The sequence below is a fragment of the Pochonia chlamydosporia genome, chromosome 2 (genome assembly GCF_001653235.2).
Source record: "Pochonia chlamydosporia 170 chromosome 2, whole genome shotgun sequence".
NCBI classification, from domain to species: domain Eukaryota; kingdom Fungi; phylum Ascomycota; class Sordariomycetes; order Hypocreales; family Clavicipitaceae; genus Pochonia; species Pochonia chlamydosporia.
The window spans coordinates 2,000,235-2,027,938 of NC_035791.1; the positions used below are offsets into that span (position 1 = coordinate 2,000,235).

The window sequence follows — 27,704 nt, forward strand, 5'->3', positions numbered from 1 at the left end:
TCACACTGCGACCACAATTGGCAGAGCGCACCTTTCTGTTCTCAATGGGAATGTGGACCCTTGACAACCCTGTATGCCTCGAACAACACATACAGAGTACGAAGTACACTCAGTCCATTTTATATTCCATATTATTTCTGGCAGATGCAGGTGATAAATGCATTGACAGTCTGGTCTACTCTGACAAGACCCGTCAAGCGTAACACAACATGGAGACTGAAACTGATCAGGGACCAGTGGGTCCAAAATTGGGCCTGTGCTGGCTTCAAATGTTTGGAACAAGACCAGACACGGACAACATTGTCGGCTTGCAGGGCGGGGATGCGATTGTGCTCGCTTGGCTGAACCTGGCCGTGGAGTGAACGGCTTATCGATAAGCCCAGTTTTGACACGGCCCATAATTTTTTATGCCTGCCAAAAATTTTTGGTCCAAGCTGTCTTGGTGTGCTTCGGCTGAGGTTTTCGTCAAGAACATCAACGATTCTGCCCGCCTGCAAGAATAGGTTGCCAGCACCAACCACGCCACTTTGAGCGCATCTTCTGGACTCCCCAAAAGTCTTGAAGCATTGCAGCCATGGCGACTTCTCTTGCTGCGCAGTTGGCGCAGATCGCTGCCAACTCAAAGGCAACTCTCAACATCAAAGCTCAAAAGGCTGCACATTCCAAGTCTTTAATCTGGGAGCCACGGGTTGCCGCCACGCAAAGTTACCAAACGCTTTATACAATATGCCACCCAGGATTCGAAGAACTTTGTCAGTTGGACAATCGATTCGTGCGGTTTCAATCGACCATTTTTGGTGAGGAGAGTCAGACCCAGGACAGAACGCAATTGTCTGCTGGTGAAAATGAGGAACTTGACCGCCAAGTTGAAGCGTTTCTTCGCTTGGTGGGGAGCAAACTGAGACTCATGCCTGCAATCAAGTCGATTGAGTGGTTGATTCGCAGATTTCGGTACGATCAATTCGACCTCCTCGACTCTCGTTGCGCTTCGCAAACTAACCTGATGTCAGCATTCATGAGGAGAATACAGCACTTCTTCTTATGACGTTCCTCCCTTATCACTCCATTCCTACGTTTGCCACGCTACTTTCGATCTTGCCCGCCAAGATTCCCCATGAGTTTCGATTCCTCGACCCATACATACGATCGTTGACCCCTCCGCCTAGATCAGTTATTGTTCATCAGGCTGTTCACCATCCCGAATTTCTCTCATCTGTATCCGAATACACCCTTGAGTCATGCAGAAAACAATACCAGTATCCGGCCATGATTATGTTCTGGGGAGGTCTTATGACTGAATCTGTGAATGGCATGTTGGACAGGACGCGATCTGGCCGCGCCTCGGTTCAAAGCGATAATACTCAAGCCTTGCTGCACAGGTTGGGCCCGATCTTTGCTGAGTCGCTTGTCATGAAAAAGGTCCCTGGCTTGCAAATCGCTTCCTATATGGCAATGGCTGTCTTTGTATCCAAAGGAAACTTGGAAGATAATGCAGTCACGGCGTTCATGCAGCAAACAGTTTACGGCTGGACAGCTGAAACCGTTCGGCCAGGCCTCGTGTGCCTTGCTATCATGGCACAATTCAGGTCTGCGAAACAAATGAACGGCAAGGTTACAAAGGCACTGATGAAGGTCCACGACATTGGGCCTATGCTGGTCGAAATTGGCAAGGAACGCAGGGTCGACAAGCTGGCGAATGGGCTTTGCCTCGCTTTGATTGAGCGATTCACCAAGAAGGGTGACTCTCGGGGCCTGCCTACTATCATGGCCATCCTGGGCAGCCAAATACTCAAGGAAAAGCAAACTGCCGTCATTTTCAAGTCCTTACTTTTGACAGCTCTGAAACTCGACGACACTAATGACGCAGACGGTGCCCTGCGACGAGAACTCGGCTCGGCTTTGATTGCTCTCTCACAGACCACGGGCAAATCTGGCGACATTATTCAGTCCGTTATTCAGGAGGTCGAGTTCGACATTGAGGAGCTGGAAATGAAATTGGATTTGTCGTTCAGAACCAGAAAACTTCCTGAAACAGCGGCAGCGACCGACGATGTGGAAGTGGCCAAGAAGCCTCAAGATTTGAGTGTAGCTGTTGATGAGCTGGCCTCTCGGAAGGAGTCATTATCGCCATGCCTCTTACCCCAACCAAACGAACTATTCGAAGAGTTTAGCCACTTGTTCTTCTCAATTGTCTCTGAGAGTTCGCAGCAAACAGATATGATGACAAAATTCGACGGAATTCCGCAACTCGGACGCGACACGGCCCTCAAGGACTGCACTTACTTCAGCTTCTTCATCCGAATTTGGTGCGGCCCGTACCCTGCTCTCGCCCGCATGGCAGCTCTCAATATGGTTAAGAACAGACTGAAGACTGGTGACGCAAACAAGATGGACATGCAAGCACTGGTTCCGTATTCAGTTACAGCTTTGAGTGATCCTTCCAAACGAGTTCGACAAGCCGCTGGTGAGCTCATCGCAGTAATTACCGAGCTGTATACCCCCCCTGTCTCAGCCAAGTCAACAAAAACTTGGGGTTCTGGCCTGCTCTACGGCAAGGCCAACGAAACGCATCCCCTTGCTGCGGATGTCACGGCCAAGTTGCTGCACTTACAAATTTTTCCAAGCATTGAAGAGTGTGTGATGGATCCCGAGCACATTTCATCAATTCTCAAGTCTGCCATTGAGCAAGGCAAGTACCAAGTTGCGCCCCAGCCAGCCTTGGACAAGAAGGATCACATGGGCCAGTCCGCACGATTGGCTGTACTCTCATTCTTTGCCTCCCACGCTGAGTTGACTCCCTTGATACTTGTCAAAAACAGGCTTCTGAAGTCTCTGAACAATGTCAAGGGTGTTGGAAGCACATCACGAACACAGGTGCTGCTGCCGTTGCTGAACTGGTGGACAACTCTTAGTGAATCAGAGATTCAAGCCCGATGCGCAACAGAGCAACAGGATGTTCCAACGCTTGACTCTCGGTTTGTGGATGTCGTCGTGGCCAACGACACTGAGGGTCTTGAATTTCTGTTCACGCTGCTTAAGGACCCTGCTCAAAGAGAGAAGGCAGACCTAATGCGCGCCATTTTTGGCCGAGTGCGAAAAATGTGGCCATCGATGAAGGACGAGATCAAGTTCATGGTTGCGGAGCAGTTTCTGGCACTTTCCCAAGAGCCTACGTCTTCCTCAGATGATGAGAACACGGTTGTTTCAGCAGAGGCTTCTGAGTTGCTACGGGCGGTCCCTCTGACTACAGACATTCTATCCTTCTTCTTGGACTCCATCCAGACTGGCACGAAGATGATCACGGAGCCGCCACCAAACAAGCGTCGGCGCACGAGCTCTACGGATGCCAGCCGAAGTCTCATAACTCAGGTGACACCAGAACTTAGCCAGGCACTGCGTAAAGTTACCTTTGTCCTGCAGCTTGTTGATAACTCGGATCCTCTTTCGCATCCCGAGTTACTAGACGGTCTTTTTACAGCCCTCTCGGAACTGCAACACTTTAGAACAGTGGTTGGTTCAGAACTTGGCTACTTGCAGAACTTGATCCTTCGCAGCCTGTTGGCCATGATGCCTGCTTACAAGGCCGACAAGGAGTTGAAGATTGACAGCTCTGGCGGTTATGGTGATTTGCTTGTTAACTGCATCCAGAAGTCGTCCAGTCCTGTGGTCCAAAACGCCGCGCTTCTGTTGGTTGCCAATCTTGCCACAACTGCGCCTAATCTTGTTTTGCACAGTGTCATGCCAATCTTTACCTTCATGGGTACATCTGTGCTGCGGCAAAGCGACGATTATTCTGCCCATGTAGTCTCTCAAACCATCAAGGAGGTTGTTCCTCCCTTGATCGAGTCACTCCGTCAGGGCAAGAAAAGCCCCGTCGCCGGTGCTTCAGATATTCTCGTCAGTTTCACAACCGCTTACGAGCATATTCCATCTCACAGGCGGCAAGGCTTATTCGTGGCCCTTGTTGAGACTTTGGGATCTCGAGACTTCCTCTTCGCCCTCATCAGCATGTTGGTTGACCGCTACGATACTAGCGAGGCACTCTTGTCCTTTATTGTGGATCTTTTGAACAACTTTGACATCAAGACGCAGCTGGAAACCTTTATCAAAATCGTGGACCTTGTAGCCGACCTGTTCAAGCCCAAGCCCGGCATGTCATTTGTTCTGCTTGGCATCAGCGAGGACGGCGACAAAGACATCGAAAAGGTTGCTCTACGACAGCTCTCAGCTCTCCCGAGCTTTCTGGCCAACAAGAAGCTCCGGTCCCAAATTGGAAAGCTGGCGGATCGTGAGGATATGGAAGCCGCTGAGGTGCGAGAATTCTACGCTACGCTGCTGGAGAACATCTTGCTTCTGGCCGACACCGTCAAGGCAAATAAGACACTACATGGACGGTGTGGCTCATCACTTTCCAATTTGCTCAATCTCCTGTCTATTGGCGAATTCATCAAGGCCGTGGAAAACTTGTTGGACCGACCCGACTTAGGTCTCCGCCAAAAGGTCCTGCGTGCTCTCGAAGTACGGGTCGAGACAGAAAGCAACACGGATCCCGCTTCCAGGAATGCGCTCTTGGCATTCTTGCCACAGCTCACGGCTGCCATACGAGAATCAAGTGACATACGATACAAGCACACTGCAGTTACTTGTGTGGACAAGATTGCGGAGAAGTATGGCAAGAAGGATGTCGAGGCTGTTGTCGCCGCAGCTGCCACCATTGCCGGCGAACACTGCCTCGGTCAAGAGGAACAGCGTCTCCGTATCATGTCTCTACTGTGCTTGACGTCACTTGTTGATGTGCTGCAAGATGCAGTCGTACCAGTCCTGCCTATTGCTATCCCCCAGGCTGTCAAGTATCTTGAAGAGAGTCTAGAGGGCGAGACACCTGATGAGGAGCTTCACTCTGCTTGCTACGGCTTCATCAGCTCTCTGGCCGAGCACCTCCCGTACATGCTTTCCACGTACCTTGACAAGATTCTTCACGTGTCCAACCGATCAGCCCAAGCTGACTTGGATGACGAGGCTAATGAGAGCCGAACTAGCTGCTTGGAGTTCCTGGCCAAGAAGCTGGATGCAAAGGAAATATTCAGCGCCGTGGACCGCAACTGGGAAAGGGCCGTGGAGACGGGATTTTCTGTATGTTCATTCGCAGCGTTGTGTAAAGAGGAAATGACTAATTATGGGACACAGGCCATTGATGAACTTCTTGCGGTCTTCTCGATTGCCGTTGACAAGCACAATAAGTCTAGCATTACAAGGAATATCTCAGTGCTGTGCAGCATTTTGCTCAAGGCCTTTGACCTTCGCCGACAAGTGGATATGAAAGACGAGAAGAACGAAGCTGCCCTGCGGGAAGTTACAGATATCGAAACCAAGTTGAATGAGACGTCTCTAAAGATGATCTACAAGCTCAACGATGCGGCCTTCCGGCCGTTGTTTGTGCAAATCGTGGAGTGGACCACTGGTCTCCCGAAGAGCGACAAGGCGGGACGGAATCTCCGACAGTACAGCGTCTATGGCTTCCTCAACACATTCTTTAGCAGCTTGAAGTCAATTGTCACAAACTATGCCACGTATGTGGTTGACGACGCGGTCAAGATTCTTGCCGGCATGGATCCCAAGTCAGTGGAGGACCGTCAGTTATGGAGCCGTGTCTTGCAGGTTCTTGCTACGTGCTTCGAACATGATCAAGACGACTTCTGGCAAGCGCCATCCCACTTTGGAACTGTCGCCCCCCTGTTGTTGGACCAGTTCCTTCACGCGGGCTCTGTGGATGTATCTGAGCGGTTGATTCCTGCAGTGGTGGAATTGGCCGCTACAGCCGACTCACAAGCACACCAGAAGGAGATTAACGCAAGCCTCATGAAGCATCTCAAATCAGAGCAGTCTGTTGTCCGACTGGCAGCAGTCAAGTGTGAGCAAGCACTAACAGATCGCCTCGGCGAGGAGTGGCTCTCGATGTTGCATGAGATGTTGCCTCGCATCAGCGAGTTGCAGGAAGACGATGACGAGGTTGTCGAGAGGGAAACACATAGATGGATTGTCAAGATTGAGGGCGTGCTGGGAGAGAGTCTAGATGCTATGCTGCAGTAAGCATGTCACAGGAGTTGTGCATATATGGCATGTACATTGTCGTAGCGGAAGATAAAATGTCGGAGTTTTACAATGCTATTTGGGTAGTTTTTCACATCTGCATATTTTGTCAATATATGGGTTTACAGTCAACATCGGATCCGAGATGGGTTCCTGAATGACAGCAATGGACAGCTTATCAGCTCTTGTCGATCCCATGTGAAATCCCCACAGACGAACAATTGACGCCACAAGCGCCGGCTAAAGATGAGATCTTGAACCTTGATTGAGAAGATTAGCACGTGAAGCGAGTTTTCGATTGTTCCTAGTTGACCCGGTATTTGGGTAAGGCGAAAGCGAGATGCTGCTTAATTGGCATGAGGTCCGTATAACCTCGGGTAGATGTATCCGGAAGCGTGTCTATTGCATTTTGAGTGCCGAGAGTGGAAGTTTGTTTGAGAGTCCTGTCATATTCTTGTCTTCCCGGCATTGGAACAATACGGAGGATCGGGTGCTGTTTTCACAAGTAATTCGCCGGGCTTTGGTTGGAGGTGAGTGACATTGCTGGTGGTGAGTGAGGTTTGCTTGATATTACAAAATAATAAAGCATGCTGTAGGTACTTGGCGGTTCAGAGATGAATTTGAAGCCGTAGGTTTTATCGACTTGGTGTTTTCCGCCTCAGGCAATTTGTGTGCCTGGCTCAGGTCTGTGATTTCACTTAGGAGTACAAGGTGGATAACGGGAGATTTCGGAGAGAGTGAATTGTGAGCAAACAGGGACTACTTGGGATGGCTCGTCTAATCTTATGGCTTATTTACTCATTTGCGAGGATTGAATACTGTACTGTACAGATTCAGAATAACGGAGTATCAAGACCTTTGATCGTAGGGGATTGTTCTCGCAATGGCTGCATGTGTCATGGATATGGTGCCTGGCTCATATCAGCATGTACGTGCCAGACAGTATTCAAGGTTGAAGCTGCCAAACCACATGCAGGCACTGCACCGTCCGTCCATAGGGCTGTCAGAGACCTGAATGCACTAATCCGCTTCCGGTGTGGCGCTGAATGCCCACAATTAGCGGCATCCGCGGCGGCTGGGCCTCCATTTCCCGAAGCTACCGAGCTCTCAAGTGCCATCGACAGTCGAGTCAATGTCAATTGATTCCACAGTCACTTCAGACATCTCGACCACTTGACAGACAGACTTTTCTCCCGGCCCATTATCGTCACCCATTGTCCAGCCTTCATCGGGGCTTTAATCGGACCCGAAACAATGGATTTAGAGTCATTCATAATAACGGCGATATTTTCCGTAATTTAGAATGATGCAATTGGATACTTACTTGCATGGCATTTCTGGCAATCGATTTTTGCCCACATCACCATGACATGTGGGTGATTCCAGCTTGAGGGCTGATGTCATTCCGACCTCAGCCTTTGGTCATGGTGAACTCAAATACAGCTGGTACCTAGCTTACATTTTCCCATCAATTTCTACCTAAACTATACCATTTTGTTATTTTCGAGCACATGCTACGCCATGGATGGCCTCACTCGCCTGCAATGTCGTTCACTGATGAAGCTCTCCCGCCATGTTCCTCGAGCTGCGACTTACACACGACATGCATCCACCGTCACTACCACCAATTGTACGTCACACCCACATCCTATCCCCTTCAAATACCAACCCAAGGAAGCAAACCTCACTAACCACCACCAGCTCCCAATAACAACAAAGAAAGAGTCGTAGTCCTCGGCTCCGGCTGGGCAGGCTACGCCGCTGCCCGTACCCTCTCCCCTTCCAAAACCACCAGAGTCCTCATCTCCCCTCGCTCCCACTTCGCATTCACACCTCTCCTCGCATCCACATCCGTAGGAACCCTCGAGTTCCGCGCAGCCATCGAGCCAGTTCGCCGTCTCGGCCTCGACGAGTTCCACCAAGCGTGGGCATCAAGCATCGACTTCAAGAACAAGACGATTCGGGTCGAGGCCAATGAGCGCGGAGACGTCAGCGCCGCCACCAACAGGCCGCAGATCAAGGGGGAGGAGTTCGACGTCAAGTACGACAAGCTCGTCATTGCGGTAGGATGCTACAGTCAGACCTTTGGCATCGAGGGCGTCAAGGAGCACGCTCATTTCCTGCGGGATGTGGGTGACGCGCGGGCTATTCGGCTGCAGGTCCTGCAGGCGTTTGAAACGGCTGATTTACCGACGACAAGTGACGAAGAGAGGAAAAAATTGCTGCATTTTGCTATCGTGGGCGGTGGTCCTACGGGGATAGAGTTTGCCGCTGAGCTGCACGACTTGATCAAGGATGACTTGTCGCGCATGTATCCCAAACTGAAGAAGCATTGCGCCATCACCGTCTACGACATTGCGCCCAAGGTGCTACCCATGTTTGACAGCAAGCTCGCCGCATATGCCACCGAGACGTTTAAACGGCAGGGCATACGAGTCAAAACGGAGCATCATCTCACTCGCATTCGTCGTGAGGGCCGCCACCTCATGCTCCAGATAAAGGAGGAGCCTGAAGAAATTGGCGCTGGCATCGTAGTCTGGAGCACTGGACTCATGCAGAACCCCCTCGTCAAGACGCTCGTCGAGTCTGAAATCGAGGGAATCGGCAAGATTGCAAAGGATCCCAGAACAGGGGGCATCGTCACCAATTCCAACTTGCAAGTGCAGCTGCAGGGTCCCGCCGAAGATGCAGAGACGACAACACTGAAGGATGTGTACGCTGTTGGGGACTGTATTTCCGTCCAGGGCGCAAATTACCCTGCCACGGCTCAGGTGGCCAGTCAACAGGCTGTGTACCTGGGCAAACAGCTGAACAGGGGGGACGATGAGCCGAGCAAGCCGTTCAAGTTTAAGAACTGGGGTGTCATGACGTACTTGGGGAGCTGGAGGGCGATTCATCAGAGCGATGCGGATAATCTGAAGGGGTGGGCGGCGTGGGTGCTTTGGCGGACGGCGTATTTGACGAGGAGTATGAGTGTGAGGAATAAGATTATGATTCCGGTGTATTGGGCTATTACTTGGATCTTTGGGCGGGATATTTCTAGATTTTAGGGGCTGGAGTTGGGATTGAGGTTTATACAAAAGCACTTTTGGCGCTGGTGGGTGGCCAGTATTTTAATAGAGCTTAGATTCTTGGGGATACTCATCCAGGAGTGTCATAAAGGCAATTCAACCGCATTGGATACTCGAAGTACACAATCGTAAGCTGAATAGTCGTCATGACTTCTACCAATTGCACTATGCAGCAAACTTCACCACATATTCTACTCGTGACATCATCATAAGAACCACCATCTCTCAACCACAACAAACAAAGTCTATCGTAGTTCCCCAGCCGCCATCACCTACTCTCCAAGTTGCTTACGCTACTTCTCACCTCCCCACGCCGTCCTGATGAAATCCTCAATCTGCGTAAACTCATAGTCAGGCAACAAGCGATTCCACTCGTCCGAAACATTCCAAACCCCATTACTGATAGAAATCAACACTCCTATTGTAGCAGTCTTAGAAAACGCCTCGACTTGGTCCTCCGGAATAGAAGGCAAGTCCAGACGAGGGTAGTTTTCCGTCTTGAGTTCCCCAGCAGCAAGATCTTCCATCTTGAGCAGCTCAACCCGTATTGGCTGGCCTGTACGATATGAGTGAAAAGCCATTTACCAAGTACATATCAACATACCTAGAACCCTCCCCGCAATGTCGAGAAGCTGTCTTGCCGTAATCTTGTGGCCGCGGATTCCTCCCACAGTAGGCCAGACGCCTTCATAGTCTACAGCCCGTGCTACCACATTCGCAATATCTTGAACGGTCGTGTACGTAATCTCCGCGTCGAGGCGGCCATCTACAGTGAGGGCTGTCCGATTCTGGAGATCGATCTGCAAGGAGATGGTGGAGACGTGTTTGGACGTTTTGCGCGGATGGGCAAGGAAGTTCATGAATGCGCCGGGTTGGAATTTCGTGTATTCGAGGACCTGGTCTGTTAGTCTTGCCTCGACATTGGAAGAATTGACGCACCTTTTTCTGCTGGTTGAAATTTTCTAGGTACTGACTGATCTCGACTTTGCCAGCATACCACGCCAGTACATCTGTCGATTCTTTCAATTTTTCACCACTATATAGTCAGTATTTCTTATAGACAAAATCACAAGTACCAATACATACGTTGACCATTCCGAAGGAGCGTAGCGCTTGACGCCCGCTTCAACAGCCGCGTCAATAAGCCGTTTTTGCGTCTCGGATCCAGGGTCAAGGTGTACTGCGTAGAAACAAAGCAGCGTATGGACACCTTGCAGAAGGCGCACCAGTTCCGTTTTGTCTTCGTATGTAGTTTGTATCCATTGAACGCCAGGGAGAGGGGGGAAGTCGTTGGGGTTCTGTTCATGCTCCTGTTAGATCCCGGCTTACGAGTCTTGATTGAGACGGTACCTTGCGGATGAGAGCAATGATTTTGTGCTTTCCGGTTGCGACTAGGGCGTCGAGGACTTCCCTTGCCAGTTCTGCAGGGTTCAGTTGTTAGATGTAGTAGATGGTGTGGAAGCTGGTGCAGAAGCTGGAGACTCACGACTTGTAGCTCCCGCAATGGCAATGGTGACCATGGTGATAGATTTGCTAATGAATTGAGATTTATGAAATGTTGAGTCTGAATGCAAGTCTCTATTGCTCTTGAAGCCATTCTTCTGTATGAAACGACTGTATTTATAGTTGGTAGGAACTGGCACTTGTACTGCCGATTACCCAAGTCACTCAATTACAAATAAATCTTGTGAAACGGAATGAAATTAAACCCATTCACGTAACAATGTCACATAATTCTGCACACTATTCGGTGGTGGTCACCGGTCTGGCTGCGCAATCAATCGGACACTCACTCACCGGTTACGTGATCGGAGGAATTCATCCCGATTATCAATCACCTTCAACCTCAACCCCAAGCAGCCATCACGTAAACTGCGTAACATTCCCCCGAAACTGCCTATTGCGAACCCCTAGTTCACCGGTCTGTTCCACCGCATCATGACGGACGCAAATGACAAAGACCTCCATGTAAGAACAATGCAAGTCACCTGAAACCCGAAATCGTGCTAACACGCCCAGCTTCGACGAGAGCGCGGCCGCAAAGCCCAAGCCGCTTTCCGGAAGCGAAAAGCCCAGCAAACACAGCAATTAGCAGAGGAAAACTACCAGCTCGTACAAGGGATCAATCACATCATCGGGACTATTCACGGCGATGAACGGCCTGAGTTGCTAGCCGCCATCAGCAACGTATCAGATTTCGCACAGCTAACATCAACGCCTACACCACAACCGCCTACAGATACAAAATATCACAACAGAAACTCACTTCCTTCTGCATCCTTTATATCCGCAACACCAGACCGCCTCACCAATATATGGCTCAACCCCCTCCAATACAGCAGAATATCCCTTCCCCCCACCGACATAATCGCCTACCTGGGCACCAAGTCAAAAACCTTAGCCGGCAGCCTCTTCTGGTCGATGCTGGAACACAGCCAAACAACCTGCACGCGAGACCATGCCTCCCCGGCAGTCCTCATCCGACGAGGACTATCGCACTCAAAGTCCATAAGCGAGATAGACACCTCGTTTATACAGGCCATGATCAGCGCAAGAGTAGAGTATAAGCACAAGGGGTCAATCTCACCGAAATATGCGCCAGCCGCGGAAGCCGATCTCCCAATTGTGGTGCATAAGCGTGTAGAGCTTGACTATCGGGAGATGGGCAAGGATCCCGACTCGTGGTTGTCATGTTTAGGGATACAAGAGCGCTTGAGACGGGTAGCGGGGGAATCGGCTTTGAGAGTCGCTGAGGCTGCTGCGTTGGGTGAAGGGGAAGACGGCTTGGTTGGCGTGATGGATCGTGCCAAGTGTAGGCTTTATGATACGGCTGTTTGTTTTGGGGATGGGCCGAGGTGGGATGCTGGAGTTGTGGATGGGATATTGGTTGAGGTGTTGGGGGGTTTGGTGAGGTATGTCTTTGGAAACCATTTGTAGCTGTTGACTCGTATAAAGTTTAGATGTTACGATGGATGATTTGACGTGACTTTGTACATACAATGCGTATAACCCTGAGTGAGTAAGACGTTTTAAAGCCGTGTGCAATTGCTTACTTTAACATGCTTTCTCAGATGATACAGTTTCCAATATATTATATAATGCCATAAAAGGCTCCCAGTCCAGCTGTGGTTGTATGCTCGCTCGCATTGTCTAAAAACATGATGTACATGTGTAGAAGATGTATATATCCAGCCGAGAGTACACCACTCTATTACAACATGCCATCGTTTGTACCTCCGCCTACACCAGCGTATCTGTCCGTCTATACCCAACGTTATACAAAAGTAGAACTCAAAACTCCAAAACTCTACGCTCCATGTTGACCACGTATAACTTCAACATCCTCCAAAATTCCCAACCTCGGTCCACCGCTGCCCCTGCACAACATTCGATATGTGCTGTCCCTTGGCCACAAGACGACCCTTGAACGACTCTAGCCACATGATTTCCAGCATGCCATCTTGCGAAAGAGCATAGATGTCCCGATAATAATCACCCACGACTGTCATAGGAGCAACAAGCATATCCGGCTGGACCGTCGCACTTAGAACCGCATCCAGGCCCCTGCAGATATTTGCTGCCAGCTCATGAGCGTCCTGATACAAGCCAATGTCAATCTGTAGCATCGACGGAAGTCCCATCCACATATCGGGATACGTATCCATCACAGGCTGAAATATGGCAACATGCACAGATTCAATGCACCGATGGAGAAGAATCTGGCACATCCAATAATATATCATCACCAGCCCCGTTTGCGAATCTCTAAATGCGAAGGGCCTCTCGAAAGGAACTTCCCATATCATGTTTTCCGCATTGTCCACCCACAAGGCAGGCCGGGAATGTGCTGATCCCATTGACGTTCCAGCAAGCCAACGGCTGAATTGACCGTCCACGACCAGGCAGTTGCTTAGACTGTCTTGCAGCTCGATCCGACGACTCGTCGAAGCGGGAGAAATAAGTAATCGGTCTACTTTCTCGAAAATAGCGGGAAGACCGAGAGCCAAATCTAGCAGCTGGTCAAGCTGCGACTTGGGCTGTGATTCCCAAGGTATCGACAGCCAGTCGGGCGAGGAGAGATGCGATTCGCGGCGATGGAGAAGGGCAAGGCTGGCCTGCTGACTGGGTTAGTAGACATAATTACAGTCCGCGCCGGCATAAGAAGATTGCTCACGGCCAGGGGACGATATACGCGTACGAAAAACTGATGGTTCGGGAACGACGAGTAGTGGCGTGGACTGCGGCTCTTGACGGTGCTCCTCTGCTCAGCTGTGTCGTGCCATAACTCGGAATCTGCAGGGGGAGCAGGAGAGTTTTGCTTTGCCAGCCAGTGTAAGCCAATTATCCTCCTACTCAAGTTTCATTCCGCGTTGCCAACTTACATCGTACAGGTAGACACAGTACCCATCGCTCGAAGAGCTCCCATCATCAGAACTGCCCAATCTCGCCAGGCAAGTCGAACTCGTCTCAGCATCAAAGTCAGCATAGTGCAGATTCGCAGGCACATATGGAGGCAAGTTTAGCATAAACTCCTCATTTTGCCCATCAGTTTCCTGCTTCGTAACGCTAGGGAGGTTTGTTTGCAAAGCCGTCAACAAGACCAAGTTATCTGCGCCATTGACAGAAAGTTGGACAAAGTCGTCCCATGCCGAAACTTGATTTTGGCTCTGTTCTATATTGACCGTTTTTCGGTCCTCCGTCTTGGATTTGGGTTTCTTGACCGCTGCCGTGCCGGAGGTTGCCTTCTTCGGATGTGAGGCTACCCTGCCCTTGGAAGCTAGAGTGCCGGTAATGAAGACGCGCTCTCGTTCGTACCCTTCGCATTGGCGGCCGCTGTTGGAGCAGTTCTTGCAAGACGGCCTTTCGTTACTGCACTACGATGGGGTCAGCTCGTTGTCGAAGTCGAAGCTGGCCGTGACGAGGTGGCAGTTTGTGACGGTCGAGAAAGAAGGAATTGAATCATACCTTGACACGTCGTCGTCGACAAGTCTCGCACCCTTTGTACTTTCCCGGTACGCCAACCATTATTGCTATGCTTGAAACTCCAACCCAAACCCAACAATAATCAATGGCCAAATCAAGGTATCAAACGCCAATAGAGAAGTGTATTAAAAGGGGGGAGATGGCAGCACGCCTTGTTGCGTCCTTCGGTTTTCGCACACTTTCCACTCTTTCTAGTGGCCCAACTCCTTGCCTAAAATGTTCTTTGCAGACACAATGCTTTCCAAGAAGAGATACTGGTGATCTACGTCTCCAACGTATGTCCTTTTCACTACCGGCAGCATGGGACCCCAAATATATGTCTGTACCCCGATTTCCGAAGCATCTTCCATGGTTACATCCTTAACGTGTCTTGTCAAAAGACCACCAGACATGTACTACTGAGTAAACTAGTAACAAAGCAGAGTGGTCGGTCCCCTTTACCGCCACCATGTTGGGCAATATGTCAATCCCCACAAAGTGATGTGGGCGACTGTCCAACGTACGTTACACACACCCCAGTGGGACTCAGTTCCACGCTTTTACGAAGCACCTGTGCATTTTCGGGAAACTGTAATGGGACTGACTCCCTTTTCTGTGCTGTCAGTGTCAAAGCTGCCCCAGGACATCGGGCAACATGGAGATGTCACGTCTGTTTACTCCCGTGATGGAGCAGAGGATAACGGCGTCTCCACGACAAATGGGGAACCTGATGATGTCTCAATGTCTCAGGGCGTACAGAATTCACTTCCCCTTGACCAGACAGTGTAGGGATGGGAGAAAAGAGCAGCTGGGCTGACAGCGCGGCAACCCATTGTTGGTTCGGCCAACTGATGAAACAAAGCGGTCTGCCATGTGAAGACAAAAGACGACCAGGCCCAACAAGGTTTCTATTACGCCATTCCATCCGTCCAATACGGTCGCCCATTTCAGTCAGAGCAAACTAGCCAAGCCACACATCGACTGTGGTCATAAGAGCAGAAGCAAGGTTGTTTTGATGATATCGTCGGGGATAGCGGAAGTCAAGACAAACGCAACTGCTGCCTACTGCGCCTTGATCCGGCCGGCACCCAGGAGACTAAAACACGACTCTGCTGGTGATCCTTCGTAGGGCTGACAAGAGGAGGTAAGGTTTCCATTTCATTGTGGACAAAAGTCAAGTGGCCTGCATCGTGTCTGAACTCTCATGCAAGCTACGGCAACGCCGACACAGATCATGGGGATGGCCTCCAGTCTCATTGGTGGAAACTCCCCTAGTTTAGTTCGATCCACGCGGGACGATGAATTAGGAAACCATGTGCGAGTGATGACTTCGGATCCGGGCGCCGAAATCTTGAAGTTTGAAACCTGCCCACCTTTGCCCGTATAATCCCAGTCACCAAGAGTTTTATTGGACGCGGAAACTTTGAGTTGTCCCAAAAACAAGTTTGTTTCTGGCCATGCGGAATTGGTCATTGGTTGCGAGACTCCTGGGAGATTTGTAATGCTTTGCGAAATGTATGAGACTTGTGAGAAGGACTTATCAGCGTCCCTTTTCGATAAAGACGGCGCAGATCCAAGAGATCAACGCCCAAAGCGGCCGCTGTTCTGACAAGCAGTACAACTATTGTCTACCATCATCGTGCCCGGAGAGCACCCTACTGCGTCAAATGGATTCGAAACCCCCGTGCCGTGTCCATTGTACACTAATGAACTGTGGCATATTAGCACTAGTCTCGTCGGTGGCACATAGATGGGCAATCTTGGCGACTAACCTGCGAATGGGCCCCCTGTTCCCCCATGTGTCAGTTAGCTTGTTCCCTGGCTGTGTCTCCCATTGATATATCGATTACTCAACCCCTCCAAATCGAGGTGTCCTGCACGGGGAACTGGACCATCCTCTCCGCAAGTGAGGCACACAATACAGTTCCCCGGCTCTGGAATCTGATGCTTCGGCGCTTTTCTGCGTGTAAGTGGCCGGCAATCAACTGTTTGAACAACTTCTCCCGATCCTCATCGGTTATCCACGTCTTCGTATTGTACAAGAGACGTATTTTGGGGTCGTAAATCTCGTATATCGTGCAGAGCCAGCCTTCTATGCGCGTGATGGCGATCCTTCTCCAGTCGCATGTGTCTACCGAAGACAACTCGGCCCGTTATGCGTCACTATCGAAAGTAGGCAAGTGAGCCGACAACAAAAGACTAATTCACAATCTTTTATTCACAGTTTTGACTCAAAAAGATGCACACCAACCCCATAGCCTTTTAGTGTTGCTTGCTTGTTGCGTGCCCGACTAACCTGGGCTGCGTTGGAATGACCCGCACCAACGCCCATGACCGCATTCCTAGGGCAACTTGACTGGGTCTAACGTATGCAGAGTGTAGTGTCATGGACACACTATGCTTGAAATTGAAATTGCTGTACTTGAAATGTCTAGTTAACTTTATAGGTTCTTCTTTGCTTTCGTGGTTCTACAACGTTTTGTCCTCGTGTGAAATGCCGGGGCATATAGCTTAATACTGGTATGGGACAACAAACGTCCTGGACACCGCCGTACAATACAATATTGTACACCTCTCCCCACTCCCTGGGGATCTTTTGAAAACCTTTTTGATAAACTAGATGTACTTGTATGGGTTCATGATGCCCTTCTGTGGAGACGTTAGCATCAGCCTTACCGGCTCCTGGAAAGAGAGTGCGAACGCCATGACCGGGGTCGAGGCCACACTGGCCAGAGGGAACTGTCCCCCAAAGGCACAGGCGTCAAGGGGGTTGGTTGTTGACCTGTGTTGACTTACCGGATCATACAATGCCTTGATCTGCTTCATCAGACCAATCATGGTGTCATTGCGGCTGTACCCAATATAGTTCTTCTTTGCCAGGCCCAGACCATGCTCCGCGCTGATGCTTCCCTGTCGTTTTTCGATCCATTCGTAAACGTAGGGCTCCAAAACCTTTTCCACCTCCTTGTCGTACCGTCTGACGGCAATGTTGAGATGGAGGTTCGAGTCGCCCATGTGGCCATAGCCAAGAACATCCACAACGGGATGGTCATCCGTTTCGCCAAGGAGTCCAGCATCGGACAGCCTGGCCTTGACATCATTCACAATCAAGTACATGTCTGAAAGCGGAATCGAGACGTCATACTTGTACGTTCCACCCCAATGGCCGATGCATTCTGTGATGCCCTCCCGCCAGCTCCACAGAGTCTTGATCTGCGTGGCATCCTGGGCAACCACTCCATCGGCAATGACTTCGTTTGACATGACATCTTCCAGGAACTTTTCCAACTTTTCGTAGTCGTGTTCACTGTTGGAGCCACTGGTCTCGATCAGGCAATAAAAGGGATAGTCGTTTTCCAAGGGCTTCGTCCCACCGCGGACTTTGTGCACAAGACGTTGGCTGGTTCCATCCATGAGCTCAAAGGCTGAGAGGATCTCCGACAGTTGGAGCTTGGCTTCGCGGAACGCCTTTTGGGCCTTCTCATATGATTCGATACCAAACAGAGCAACGTTGACGGCGGGCGAGCGCTGGGCACACTGCACGACCAGCTTAGTGATTATTCCGAGAGTGCCTTCAGCACCAATGAAGAGCTGCTTCAGGTCGTAGCCCGTGTTGTTCTTGCGCAAGGTGCACATGTCGTTCATGATGGTGCCGTCCGGCAAGACAGCCTCCATACCCAGAACACTTCCGTGAAGACTGCCGTACCGCAACAGCCGCAGGCCACCGGCATTTGTCGACACATTACCACCAACATGACAAGAACCCTTGGCCCCCAGATCCAGGGGAAAGATGTAGCCCCTTTCAGCAACATGCTGATCTGCCACCTCCAAGATGCAGCCGGCATCCAACACGAGTGAGCCGCTCATCTCATCGAATGAATGAATCGTATTCATTCTTCCCATGCTGATGACAATCTCGTCAAACACCGGGATCGAACCACCCACCAACCCTGTATTACCTCCCTGCGGCACCACGGCTAGCATATTCTCATTGCAATACCGCAGAATCTTGCTGACATCTTCCGTTGATCCAGGCTTCAACACCAGACGACATTGGCCCTTGTATTTGTGCATCCAATCTTCATTAAAGGGCTCAATATCAGCAGCAGCATCGGCATTAACACCATCAATGACAGCAGAGTCCTGGCCGAGAAGCTCCTTGAAGAAGGCCACATGCTCAGGTGTCAACTTGGCAAATCTGGTGTCTCTCGTCAAACTAGGATATGATTCCGTCGTAAGCTTCGCGGTAAGACTAGCTGATGTGCTGGAAAATGATCTCGATGTCCTCGGAGCCGACGTCCCCACGGAGCAGCTTTGTGATACGGCTGATGAGCGGCACACGGCCGAAGAAAGACGAGTCGCCGCCTTGGGAAGGTTGCGGTTAGCCGCTGGGGCCATGAGATTAGAAACGCGGCTACAGTTCCCATTGGTGACGCCCCGGAGGAGCTTTGCGCGTGTTGCCATGGTTGGATTGTGAAGCCGGTAGCGTCGTTGGCTGTGCCCAATTGCCTCCAGCAATGAGGTAATGAAATGATGGACCAATTGAACGGAACGGGTGAGGCAGGACTGAGCCAGACGGCTGGAGCTGGAGCCAAGGGTGAAGGTGTCGTAAGGGGCGTGTAGATGGAAGATCGAAGGCGTTTGAGATGGACAAGAATCGCCAAATCGTGATGTCAAATACGAGTCCGTTAGAACGCGGCTACTGCACTCCGGCTGCGCAGAGCTCACTCAATCCTGAGGTTTTTTGCAGAGCTTCCACTGCTCTGGATTCGATCCGTGTGGGTCCGCTGCCGGATAACCTCCGAACCCGGAGTCTATCCGGTACACCAAACATGTGCAATTTATTGACAGCATCAAAATCATTTGGCTCTCTCACCGTTCTCATCGCCAATCGCTGCGCACTAGCTTCACTATACCTCTTGCTTCGCTCCATCAGTTACGGGCATTGGCAATCCGGGCGAGGCGTGGCGATAAAAAACATGGGGGCCAACAAGCTTCGCCGACGATTGATGTGAGCTCATCAGGGCACCATCAAGGCGCCAATTCTAGTCACGTCTCCATCCTCCATGTCACCGTGTGAATAGCGGCAGAGCTAGCCGCCTTTAATATAGTTTAGAAGGCTTACGATACCCGGATTCCGACATCCGAGGCCTTTTACAACGCCGAGACGGATGAGTAACTATCAACATGATTTGGCATGTAATGCAGTATACGTTACAACAGGCTTCAAGGGACGCATCGGATAGCCTTCCGAGTTAACAGCATGTCTTTCGCCTACAACCACGGCGCCGACAATGTTTCCCGAACAGCTTGTTGTCGATGCTCAGCTAAGTCTATGGCATTATGCCTGCTTTCCGCCTCCCCATGCCCAGCCTCCCTCTTACCTGAACGCCAAAAAACCCCCCACGCGATCAAGATGCCACGAATGTTCCTAAAAGCCAACATTCAGGCGTCATGGCGGTATCATGTCGTATCGTTCTTGTCTTGGTTAACCCGTCGGGTTAATTGCAAGCTGGGGGTATCTTAGTCCCGATTGCGCCTCAACCCAACGCCTTATTAGGCAATATAACTGTATCAGGATCTCTATTCGCATCAAGTATCCAAAAAGGGAAAATCAGACCATAGTGTATGCTCTACCCAAAAACTACCGACTACGAACCAGACCCCAATCGAAAATCAAGGGTAACCTCTCCATTGCTGCATTAGTATCCAGAAAACCAATCCATGGATGGTGCTGTTAATATACAAAATCTGCCACGAAAGAGTCTATCATCACCTGCCCATCACCAATTACCCATGTAAGCCGTTTGCCTTTGATCCCTTCCGCGGACTGACGTCGCCGACATTGGTCCGGTCCTGCAGAACTCCGCTCGGCACGTCGCCTTGGTCTCCTTCTATGTCGATCATCTTCTCCATGAATGATATGTAGTCATACTGCGGTTGTCCACGGTCTTGTGACATGTCTGGACCTTTATGAGCAGGCATCATCTCGACAAGTTTATCAATGACCTCGTCGGGAACCAGACTGTGCCGCAGGTCCATTTCTGTAACATATGGTTTGCCATCGGCAACTTCGCGGAACGACTGGAATACCTGTTCCGCCGTGTTTTGGTCCTCTGTAACATCTACCATGAATCGAATAAACTGTTCAAAGGTAACTTGTTCGCGTCCGCCCGATGTCTCCAGGAAATAGTCATGCATCTCCTCCTCAGAGAATACCAAGCCGAGCGAGGCAAGGGCGGCGCCAAACTCAATCTCGTGCAGGGAGTTTGAGTCGTCTCGGTCAAAATGACGAAAGACACTTTCAAACTCCTCCAGTTGAATAGGGGTGAGGTTTGTCATATTTCGGGCTACCATCTGGTTCTCTAGAAATGCCAATTTCTTTTGTACCGATGATTTGACAAGTCCCAGCTCGTATGCTAATTCATCATAAGTGTATGTTGTAAAGTCGTTTTCCTCAATGTTGGCTTCGTGGCATTTGGCATCGACGGCCTCTATTGTCTCCAAATAACGGTCCATCGGAGGCAAGTTGTCGCTTAGCTTCTTGACATGGTGCCATTGATCCTCGACATCTCCATCCAGGCCTGAAATGGCCAATTGCATCGTATTGAGAGCCATTGCAAAGTCATTAGCTTTATCAGCAAACGACTTTCGTAGAGCGTTTTTGATGCTACACTCATGTTAGACCGTTCCGTTTTCCCTGATCCCTAACCAGGCGTCATTTGTGGTGACAACTTACTCGCGAATGGTCTCGTTGATTAACTGCGCTCGTGTCATTTCCGTCTTTGCCAACGTACCCCAATCTCGTTCCAGCGCATCCAAACTTAATTCCGCAGGCGGGTCGTACGGTCGTAGTCGATAGGTTCCAAGCTTTGTCTTGATGTTTCCGAGAAGCGTCGCGAGATCACTCTTTTCAGCGACCCAGTCTCTCTTTTGACCCCGTTTGTATCCAGCAAAGTCCTTGGCTTGGGCTTTTGCGTCCGCATACGTTCCCTCAAATTGGGCTGATTGCCAGTCCTTGACTTGTGCACGCAGAGCCGCAAGGAGCTCCCTCATTCGCTTTTCGTACGCGCTCTGCATTTCCCACGCCCCTTGCATGTTGTTCACAAACTTTTCGACTCGTCTGCCCGCATTCTCGACTTTCTCCATTTGTGAAAATGCGTGGAACCAGTACGCAATATACGTCATCAAACTTCGTTCATCGGGTTTCGGCACGTCACACACATCCTCGACGTCCAACAGCCGCGGGATACCAATCTCCTCGTGGGCAATATCAAAGGCGAGTTGCATATTTCCGCGGTGGTCAGACTTATCCAGTGAGTCAAAGTCGATCAAGTCTGGTCGATGGATATCAAGAAGTGCGCAGAAGGCGAGGCCGTCGTTCCAGCTCCCGCTAAAGTCTCGTACTTCAACTTCGTCATAGCAGGCAGTCTTTCTTTGGCACCATAATAACAAGCCCTCCTTGGCCGACATGCCCTCCTCGTTGATGTCGCTGATGGTGAATCGAAGAATCAGGGTCCAGATAAGTCCAAGAACAATCTTACGATTGCCATCGACGATATCCTCAGCGCCAATGTTTGTCATTTGAATGCCTCTGCATTTGATAAAATCAAGAGCAAGATTCGCATTTTCAAATTTCTGTACTCGTAACTTTGGTTTCGAGGCATAGCGTCCGAGTGACTCGTTTGAAAGTGATTCCAGGAGATGGATAAGCATGACCTGGGCGCCCAGGAGTTAGCAACATGATTTGCATGGACGAGAACAAAAGCTCAGACTAGTTTACTTACACCATCGCTAAAATCTTTGACGAGGTCCTGGACTTCAAGATCTCTTGATACTAGCTTTGTGTTTAACCTAAAGGGGGGGTTTCCGTGTAAGCCAGGTGCCAATACGATTCATGTGCTTGTTCTCCCCGTGTACTACCTGTCCTTGAATTCAACTTCAGTCCATCAACATACCATTTTGTAAAAGTCTTTTGCTGGACATTAATCCACCTTTGTTGCTCGAGGGTCGACATCTTGGACAGATTGTGTTCATTCGCAGGCTCGAACGCAGCGAGGGCGTCTGCCGTTCCGCTATTGCCAGACTTTCGACGATTCCAGCCTGCCTTTGAGTGCTTTATATTCGTATCTTTGGAGCCTAAGGGTGGCCCGTTGCGTTTTGACCGCTGCAAACGTGCAGCATGCAGCTGCTCCCTGTCCCGCCTGCTCCGCTTGGCGGGGAGAGACGAATTGGTTCGAGAGTGACGACGAGTGCCTTTATCGGTGGTACTGGCGGTGGTGTTTGCGCAATCGCAATCAGGGACAGTTACGTTCGTGGATACAGTCGATAATGTTGAGGATCGGGAAGATCTAGATGGCGATGCTGGGTGCGATACTTGGCGGGAGTGCAGTTGTAGTAGATGGTCGTTGTCAAGAATATTGATGCCCCCGTCCAAGTGGCTGCAGCTGTGTAAACAAAATTGGCTGCCCTGGCTGGCATATTCCAGGTTGCCGGGCGGCGGTGATGGGCTCCGCTCAAGACGCTGGCAGGCGGCATCATCGCCCAATACGCCCAAATCGGACGCTGCCATTGGATGCTGGGCAGGTTTGTGCCGGTTTTCAGTGGCTGAACAACGTTGCAGCTCCAATTGTCCCCACTTGGGCAGCCTGGCTCATCCAAGACCCTGAAGATTGATTTGATGTTCAGATTCCAAGGTCAATAGTCGATTGATTACTCCCTCTTTTAGGCCAAGTCTGGTTCCGTCTTTGTCCAAATCGTCCTGCTTGTTGGACTAGCTTGTCAAATTGCCTGGGCAGATATGTGATGATGCATCCGTGATGAGATGATGATTGACTGGAAAGTACAAGTATGTCGATCGGACACCTGTTGAGAAATGGTGGCTTTTGTTTACAAAAGAGACCCGTGCCTCTTTCTCATACTCTGGGAATATGGTCAGATATGGGCGACTGAACGCGTTTTGTATCCCCAAGCCAAACCCATCATCTCGTGACTGGATTCATCCCAAGGCTGTGCTGTTAGTCGCTCTCATCGCGACACACTTCTTGATGGGCAGGGGATGAAATTTATGCGCCACTCTTAAGACCTACCCTTTTTGGGTGTGTTGTTCGACTCAATTGGGAGTTGATGGTGGCCCTGGTTGTTTATGCATTCGTCCAAAGTGGTGGTGATACCCTGGACCTGTAACATGATAACGTGCCGCAGCAGAATGTCTGAAACCTCTCGTCTCACGAATTGAGTGCCCCGAGTGCTCATTAATGATATATTTAGATGACTTGTCTGTTGATTATCGGCACATACTCTGGGGCAAATGGGGTTGATCTGCAGGTTAAAGGTTGCTTGCATTGAATGCATTCAGCCACTTTCATTGTTCCTCACCACCATTGCCATCGCTCCATGAATACATACATCAGACTAAGCGCTTCATATGAGGTCAACTGGTCTTCGCAGACCGTGTAGCGCACATGTGAGTGTCGACTCTGAGTTAGCTCGTGCGGATTGACTGTTCTTTATTATGCCGACCATGTGCCTTGTTTCATCTGCCAACCGCACAATGGGGATGATAGGTGACCTGGCTCATACTACAGTCACATCTATGATACTTCCTCGATAGATGCCTCATACGCTGAATGTAGCATTTCCAGACGCAGTCACCCTCATGATGCGTGCTATAGGCCCTGAAGTTGAACGCGTTGTCGACTCTATATTTTGGTATATGTCCATTGGTACACTGTCTAGTAGTAGATCTGATCTATCATACAACCAAGCCCCTATCGAGGCAGCCCCTTGTTTTATTTTTTGGCCTTCTTGCCGCCAAATTGTTTCGACTTCGATCGCAAAGCATATCTCTCCTTCTTCCACGCGGACACCAAGTTGTCCACACTGCCCATATCGTGTTTAGGCTTGCGCATATAGGTCAATCTGGCTCTTCTCGCCCTCTTTGGTCTTCTCCAAATAATATCAATACCTGTAACGGAAGGGCTGTAGATTTTGAACCACATCTCCACACCAATCTTCATCATTTGTCCTCGAAGTAGGATGGCCGTGTCGGCGCCTCGACGACGGATCTGAATGAATGCCCCCGAAAATGGTTCACCGCCCTTGGAAGTGACCATGAGCACATCTCCAACTTTGGCACTATCCGCGTGATCCTTGGAAAATAGACGAGTTCTGGCCCCTGTGGGATCTAACTGAGCCAGTTGTTGTTGGCGAAGGATGGGCATCGGGTCAGGGTTTGTCGACCGGATAGATTCGATCTGTGGATAGATTGCAAACTTGCCGATCTTTTCGTGAGCAGCACCTATGTATAGAAGTCAGCATAATAGTCCTGGCCTGGATATTGTAATTGTAGGATCGTACGTTGCCTCGCGCTGATGGCACTTTGTGTTGGGGTTTCGCTGCTAGCAGTTGTGAGGCTGCGCTGTGCGGCTCGTTGTTGTCTTGCATGTCGAAAGACAGTCTTGAGACAGCCAATTGGCCGTCTCACAGGTGCGAAATTCATGGCAGCTCGTGCGTTGAACTGAGCCAACTTTTGATGAACCAGCGGTAGAAATCTCAAGACCGCAAAAGCTCCTGTCACGACAGATCAGGTCTTTGGGGCCACAATTCACACCCCTGATTGGCCCGGAGTGTACTTTTCTCCGACCCACCCTTGTGGGAGACCTGCATTTCTCTGGAAACTTTTGGCACATCGAAAAGGGCCATTCGCGACAACAGCTGTACAAGTAACAATGTCGAACGTATCGATGGCATCGGCCTTGCGGCCGTTGATGCGCCAAGCCGGAACCTCCAAGCTCATTAGCACTTTACCCAGGCAATTCAGCTCGACGGCTCGCAATGGTAAGAAAGCAACCCCTGCTGACGCATTTGCTTCGAAGCTCCCAAGCTAAATAATACACGTGCTAGCTGTCCGAGCGATATTTTCAGAAACCGACAATGTGGAATTAAACACGATACTCAATTCCATCCAGGAGACTATTATACTACCCGCCCACCTTCCCACGAAGCAGCGCAAACTTGTCTTTAATCCACGGAATCGATCGCACCTGGAGCAGAACCCCATCATCATCGAAGTAGAGGGCTTAGAACACAAATTCTCACCGATTGATCGATCCAAAGACATAGAGAACTCCAAGACAGCTTTGTTCAGGGCCTTGACAAAAATGCAAAGTGCCGAGGACTGGGCGAACCTGCCCACCCTCCTGGCGGGATACCAGAAGGCAGGCATCAAGTTGAAAGACGACCATATGGGAAGGATTGCGCGACTTGCAGGGACCAATGGACAGATCTACACCATTATTGAGTGTGCAAAACAATCCAGCAAGACTGGCCTTTTGTTTCGAACCCCCGAAATCGCAGTCCGTACCCTCGCATCTGTCAACGACAAGATCACGGAGAGTTCCTGGGACGCCAACGAGACGAAGCAGGCGCTGAAGTGGACAGAGACGGTGCTGGATCTATTGCAGCGACCAGAACATGCCCCAATAGCCCAGAACACTCGGGATCGGCTACATTTTTCCCGAATTGTTCGAGGATTGGCGCTATTTGCAAGAGCCTCTGCTGCCAAGGTCGGGCAGGCGTCCGAGAGAGAGATGAACTTGCTCAGGGATGAGGTAGCACTCTTGGTTTCCCTCTGGGAAGATGCTGTGAACAAGGATCTTTGGGAGGTCCCGGAGTTTGCCAATCTTAACCCCACAGTAGAGAGATATGCAGGCGAACATGGCGACAGCCCTCGGCATCGCCAGGCACTCCCCGGAAGCGCCTACGTGCAGACTTTTGCCCAGTACATCAAGGGTATTGAACTGGCTGAGGAAGTGCTAGGAGGCGAAGCCAAGGCCCTGTCTCCTATTCTCAACACCCTCAAGTCGCATTTGCAAGATTTTGCAGCGAGGAGCGCAAACAAAGCAGACAGGTGGGAGGAGGAGTACGAGAAAGTCATGGGCAGCAAACCCAACTGGTCGACTGCTGCACCCTGGACCCCCAAATCATGAACAGTGTAAGAAGGATGGAATACAATACAGCGGCCATTTAGCATGTACCATAGAAATATATGTATAATTCTCTTTCTATATCCTGTACAACAATGAGTCTGTCATCCCCACATCTATCTTTCCCCCAAAGTCTAAGGCAAGACGATGTACTTCTCCAAATGCTTAGGAATAGCACCCAAAAGTTTCTTCTCCGCCAGCCACTTCTTGGAGAACAGACGATCCGCGTACCGATACGCACCATCACACAACATTGTCACAACCTTGTGGCCCTTTCCAAGCTTCTCAGCAACCTCCTTTGCCGCCACCACATTCAACGCCGAGCTCGCACCCAGATAAATGCCCTCCTCATCCAAGCACCTATACACCATTTCAATGCTCTTCTCATCCGAAATGTGCAAAGACCCATCCAGCAAATCAATATCCGGCTTCAAGTTATCCGTAATCCGGCCCTGTCCAATACCCTCCGTAATGCTCGATCCCGTGCGCTCAATCAACTTGCCCCCCGAGCTGATGTACGAATGCAACACACTCCCCGGCGGATCAGCCAAGTAGCTCTTCACCCTGCCTCCCGACACATCCTTCAAATACCTCGTAATGCCCGCCAGTGTACCCGCCGTACCGGTTGAGCACGTAAACGCATCCACCTCCCCAGCCGTCTGCGCCCAGATTTCCGGACCCGTCGTCTCAATATGCGCTCTTCGATTCGCCGTGTTATCAAACTGATTCGTCCACACCGCGTTCTCGAGCGACTCGGCGTGCCGCTTCGCCTGGTGGTTGTAGTTTTGGGGGTTGTCAAACGCCACTGCTGGGACGGGATACACCTCTGCGCCGAGGAGGCGGAGGAGGTCGATTTTGCCCTGCGACTGCGTATTGGGCATGTAAATGACGAGTTTGTAACCGCGGGATCGGCACACGTGTGCGAGCCCGATGCCTGTATTTCCCGCGGTTCCTTCGACAACGGTGCCGCCTGGGCGTAGGAGGCCACGCTCCTCGGCGTCCTTGACGACGTATAGGGCTGCGCGGTCTTTTACGGAGCCACCTGGGTTCATGAACTCGGCTTTGCCTAGGACTTCACAGCCGGTTTCTTCGGAGAGTTTGTTGAGGCGGATGAGAGGGGTGTTGCCAATGGCTGTGACATGCGAGTTAGCCGCCAATTGCGTTCATACTGGTGATTCGTGAACCTCAATGGTTCCGTAGAGGAAACACATACCGCCGGTCATGCCCTTGGATATGCCCTGAGCCTTGGAGACGGCGAGCGTGTGAGCACTCGGCTCTGCGGCTTTGGCTGCCGCAACGGCTAGCCGAACAGCGCTGCGTCGAAACATTGTCTCCCCAGTGAGATTGCAAGGTTGTGCCCGTTTAGGTGGTGAATTGAGCGATTGCGACTGCACGTAGGCAAAGGGCGTGAAGACAGACTGGGGGAGGGCGAATTTATAAGCTCTGGACGACATCGGCCGGGTCGTCGTCCTTCAAGGCTGGGCGACTTCCGTTCAATTGTGGGGAGCTGGCCGACGGCGTGCGATCACGTCATTTCAATGTTGGCTGGCGGGACTTCAATTGAACATGGTGAATGCTGCGACGTACATAGTAT

At 50.6% G+C, this 27,704-nt stretch overlaps 10 protein-coding genes across 10 annotated transcripts; 4 read left to right on the top strand and 6 right to left on the bottom strand.

Annotated features, from left to right (window-relative positions):
• Positions 1-574: 574 nt before the first annotated feature.
• Positions 575-6,090, top strand: VFPPC_02730 (SSU processome component Utp10; the record flags this gene model as incomplete). The annotated part of the gene is made up of 3 exons (XM_018282333.1): positions 575-951; positions 1,011-5,133; positions 5,188-6,090. The coding sequence occupies 3 exons, from the start codon at positions 575-577 to the stop codon at positions 6,088-6,090; spliced, it is 5,403 nt and encodes a 1,800-aa protein (XP_018146764.1).
• A 1,521-nt stretch (positions 6,091-7,611) lies between these two features.
• Positions 7,612-9,140, top strand: VFPPC_02731 (pyridine nucleotide-disulfide oxidoreductase; the record flags this gene model as incomplete). The annotated part of the gene is made up of 2 exons (XM_018282334.1): positions 7,612-7,720; positions 7,792-9,140. The coding sequence occupies 2 exons, from the start codon at positions 7,612-7,614 to the stop codon at positions 9,138-9,140; spliced, it is 1,458 nt and encodes a 485-aa protein (XP_018146765.1).
• A 314-nt stretch (positions 9,141-9,454) lies between these two features.
• On the bottom strand, positions 9,455-10,681 carry VFPPC_02732 (hypothetical protein; the record flags this gene model as incomplete). Its single annotated transcript, XM_018282335.1, has 6 exons — positions 9,455-9,717; positions 9,766-10,057; positions 10,101-10,197; positions 10,248-10,459; positions 10,512-10,582; positions 10,648-10,681. The coding sequence occupies 6 exons, from the start codon at positions 10,679-10,681 to the stop codon at positions 9,455-9,457; spliced, it is 969 nt and encodes a 322-aa protein (XP_018146766.1).
• A 418-nt stretch (positions 10,682-11,099) lies between these two features.
• VFPPC_13322 (bZIP transcription factor domain-containing protein) lies at positions 11,100-12,098 on the top strand (the record flags this gene model as incomplete). Its single annotated transcript, XM_018291099.1, has 2 exons — positions 11,100-11,129; positions 11,181-12,098. 2 exons carry the CDS (start codon positions 11,100-11,102, stop codon positions 12,096-12,098), a joined length of 948 nt encoding a protein of 315 aa, XP_018146767.1.
• A 398-nt stretch (positions 12,099-12,496) lies between these two features.
• On the bottom strand, positions 12,497-14,186 carry VFPPC_02733 (C6 zinc finger domain-containing protein; the record flags this gene model as incomplete). Its single annotated transcript, XM_018282336.1, has 4 exons — positions 12,497-13,276; positions 13,336-13,479; positions 13,544-14,035; positions 14,127-14,186. The coding sequence occupies 4 exons, from the start codon at positions 14,184-14,186 to the stop codon at positions 12,497-12,499; spliced, it is 1,476 nt and encodes a 491-aa protein (XP_018146768.1).
• Positions 14,187-16,739: 2,553 nt separating this feature from the next.
• Positions 16,740-18,587, bottom strand: VFPPC_02734 (D-lactate dehydrogenase 2, mitochondrial precursor; the record flags this gene model as incomplete). The annotated part of the gene is made up of 2 exons (XM_018282337.1): positions 16,740-16,772; positions 16,920-18,587. 2 exons carry the CDS (start codon positions 18,585-18,587, stop codon positions 16,740-16,742), a joined length of 1,701 nt encoding a protein of 566 aa, XP_018146769.1.
• A 1,326-nt stretch (positions 18,588-19,913) lies between these two features.
• On the bottom strand, positions 19,914-22,695 carry VFPPC_02735 (alpha-actinin, sarcomeric (f-actin cross linking protein); the record flags this gene model as incomplete). The annotated part of the gene is made up of 4 exons (XM_018282338.1): positions 19,914-20,793; positions 20,863-21,842; positions 21,911-21,977; positions 22,082-22,695. 4 exons carry the CDS (start codon positions 22,693-22,695, stop codon positions 19,914-19,916), a joined length of 2,541 nt encoding a protein of 846 aa, XP_018146770.1.
• Positions 22,696-23,914: 1,219 nt separating this feature from the next.
• On the bottom strand, positions 23,915-24,624 carry VFPPC_02736 (ribosomal protein L19; the record flags this gene model as incomplete). Its single annotated transcript, XM_018282339.1, has 2 exons — positions 23,915-24,423; positions 24,483-24,624. The coding sequence occupies 2 exons, from the start codon at positions 24,622-24,624 to the stop codon at positions 23,915-23,917; spliced, it is 651 nt and encodes a 216-aa protein (XP_018146771.1).
• A 229-nt stretch (positions 24,625-24,853) lies between these two features.
• Positions 24,854-26,113, top strand: VFPPC_15555 (hypothetical protein; the record flags this gene model as incomplete). Its single annotated transcript, XM_018293308.1, has 2 exons — positions 24,854-24,962; positions 25,029-26,113. 2 exons carry the CDS (start codon positions 24,854-24,856, stop codon positions 26,111-26,113), a joined length of 1,194 nt encoding a protein of 397 aa, XP_018146772.1.
• A 131-nt stretch (positions 26,114-26,244) lies between these two features.
• VFPPC_02737 (cysteine synthase) lies at positions 26,245-27,564 on the bottom strand (the record flags this gene model as incomplete). The annotated part of the gene is made up of 2 exons (XM_018282340.1): positions 26,245-27,242; positions 27,324-27,564. The coding sequence occupies 2 exons, from the start codon at positions 27,562-27,564 to the stop codon at positions 26,245-26,247; spliced, it is 1,239 nt and encodes a 412-aa protein (XP_018146773.1).
• Between the last annotated feature and the right edge of the window lie 140 nt (positions 27,565-27,704).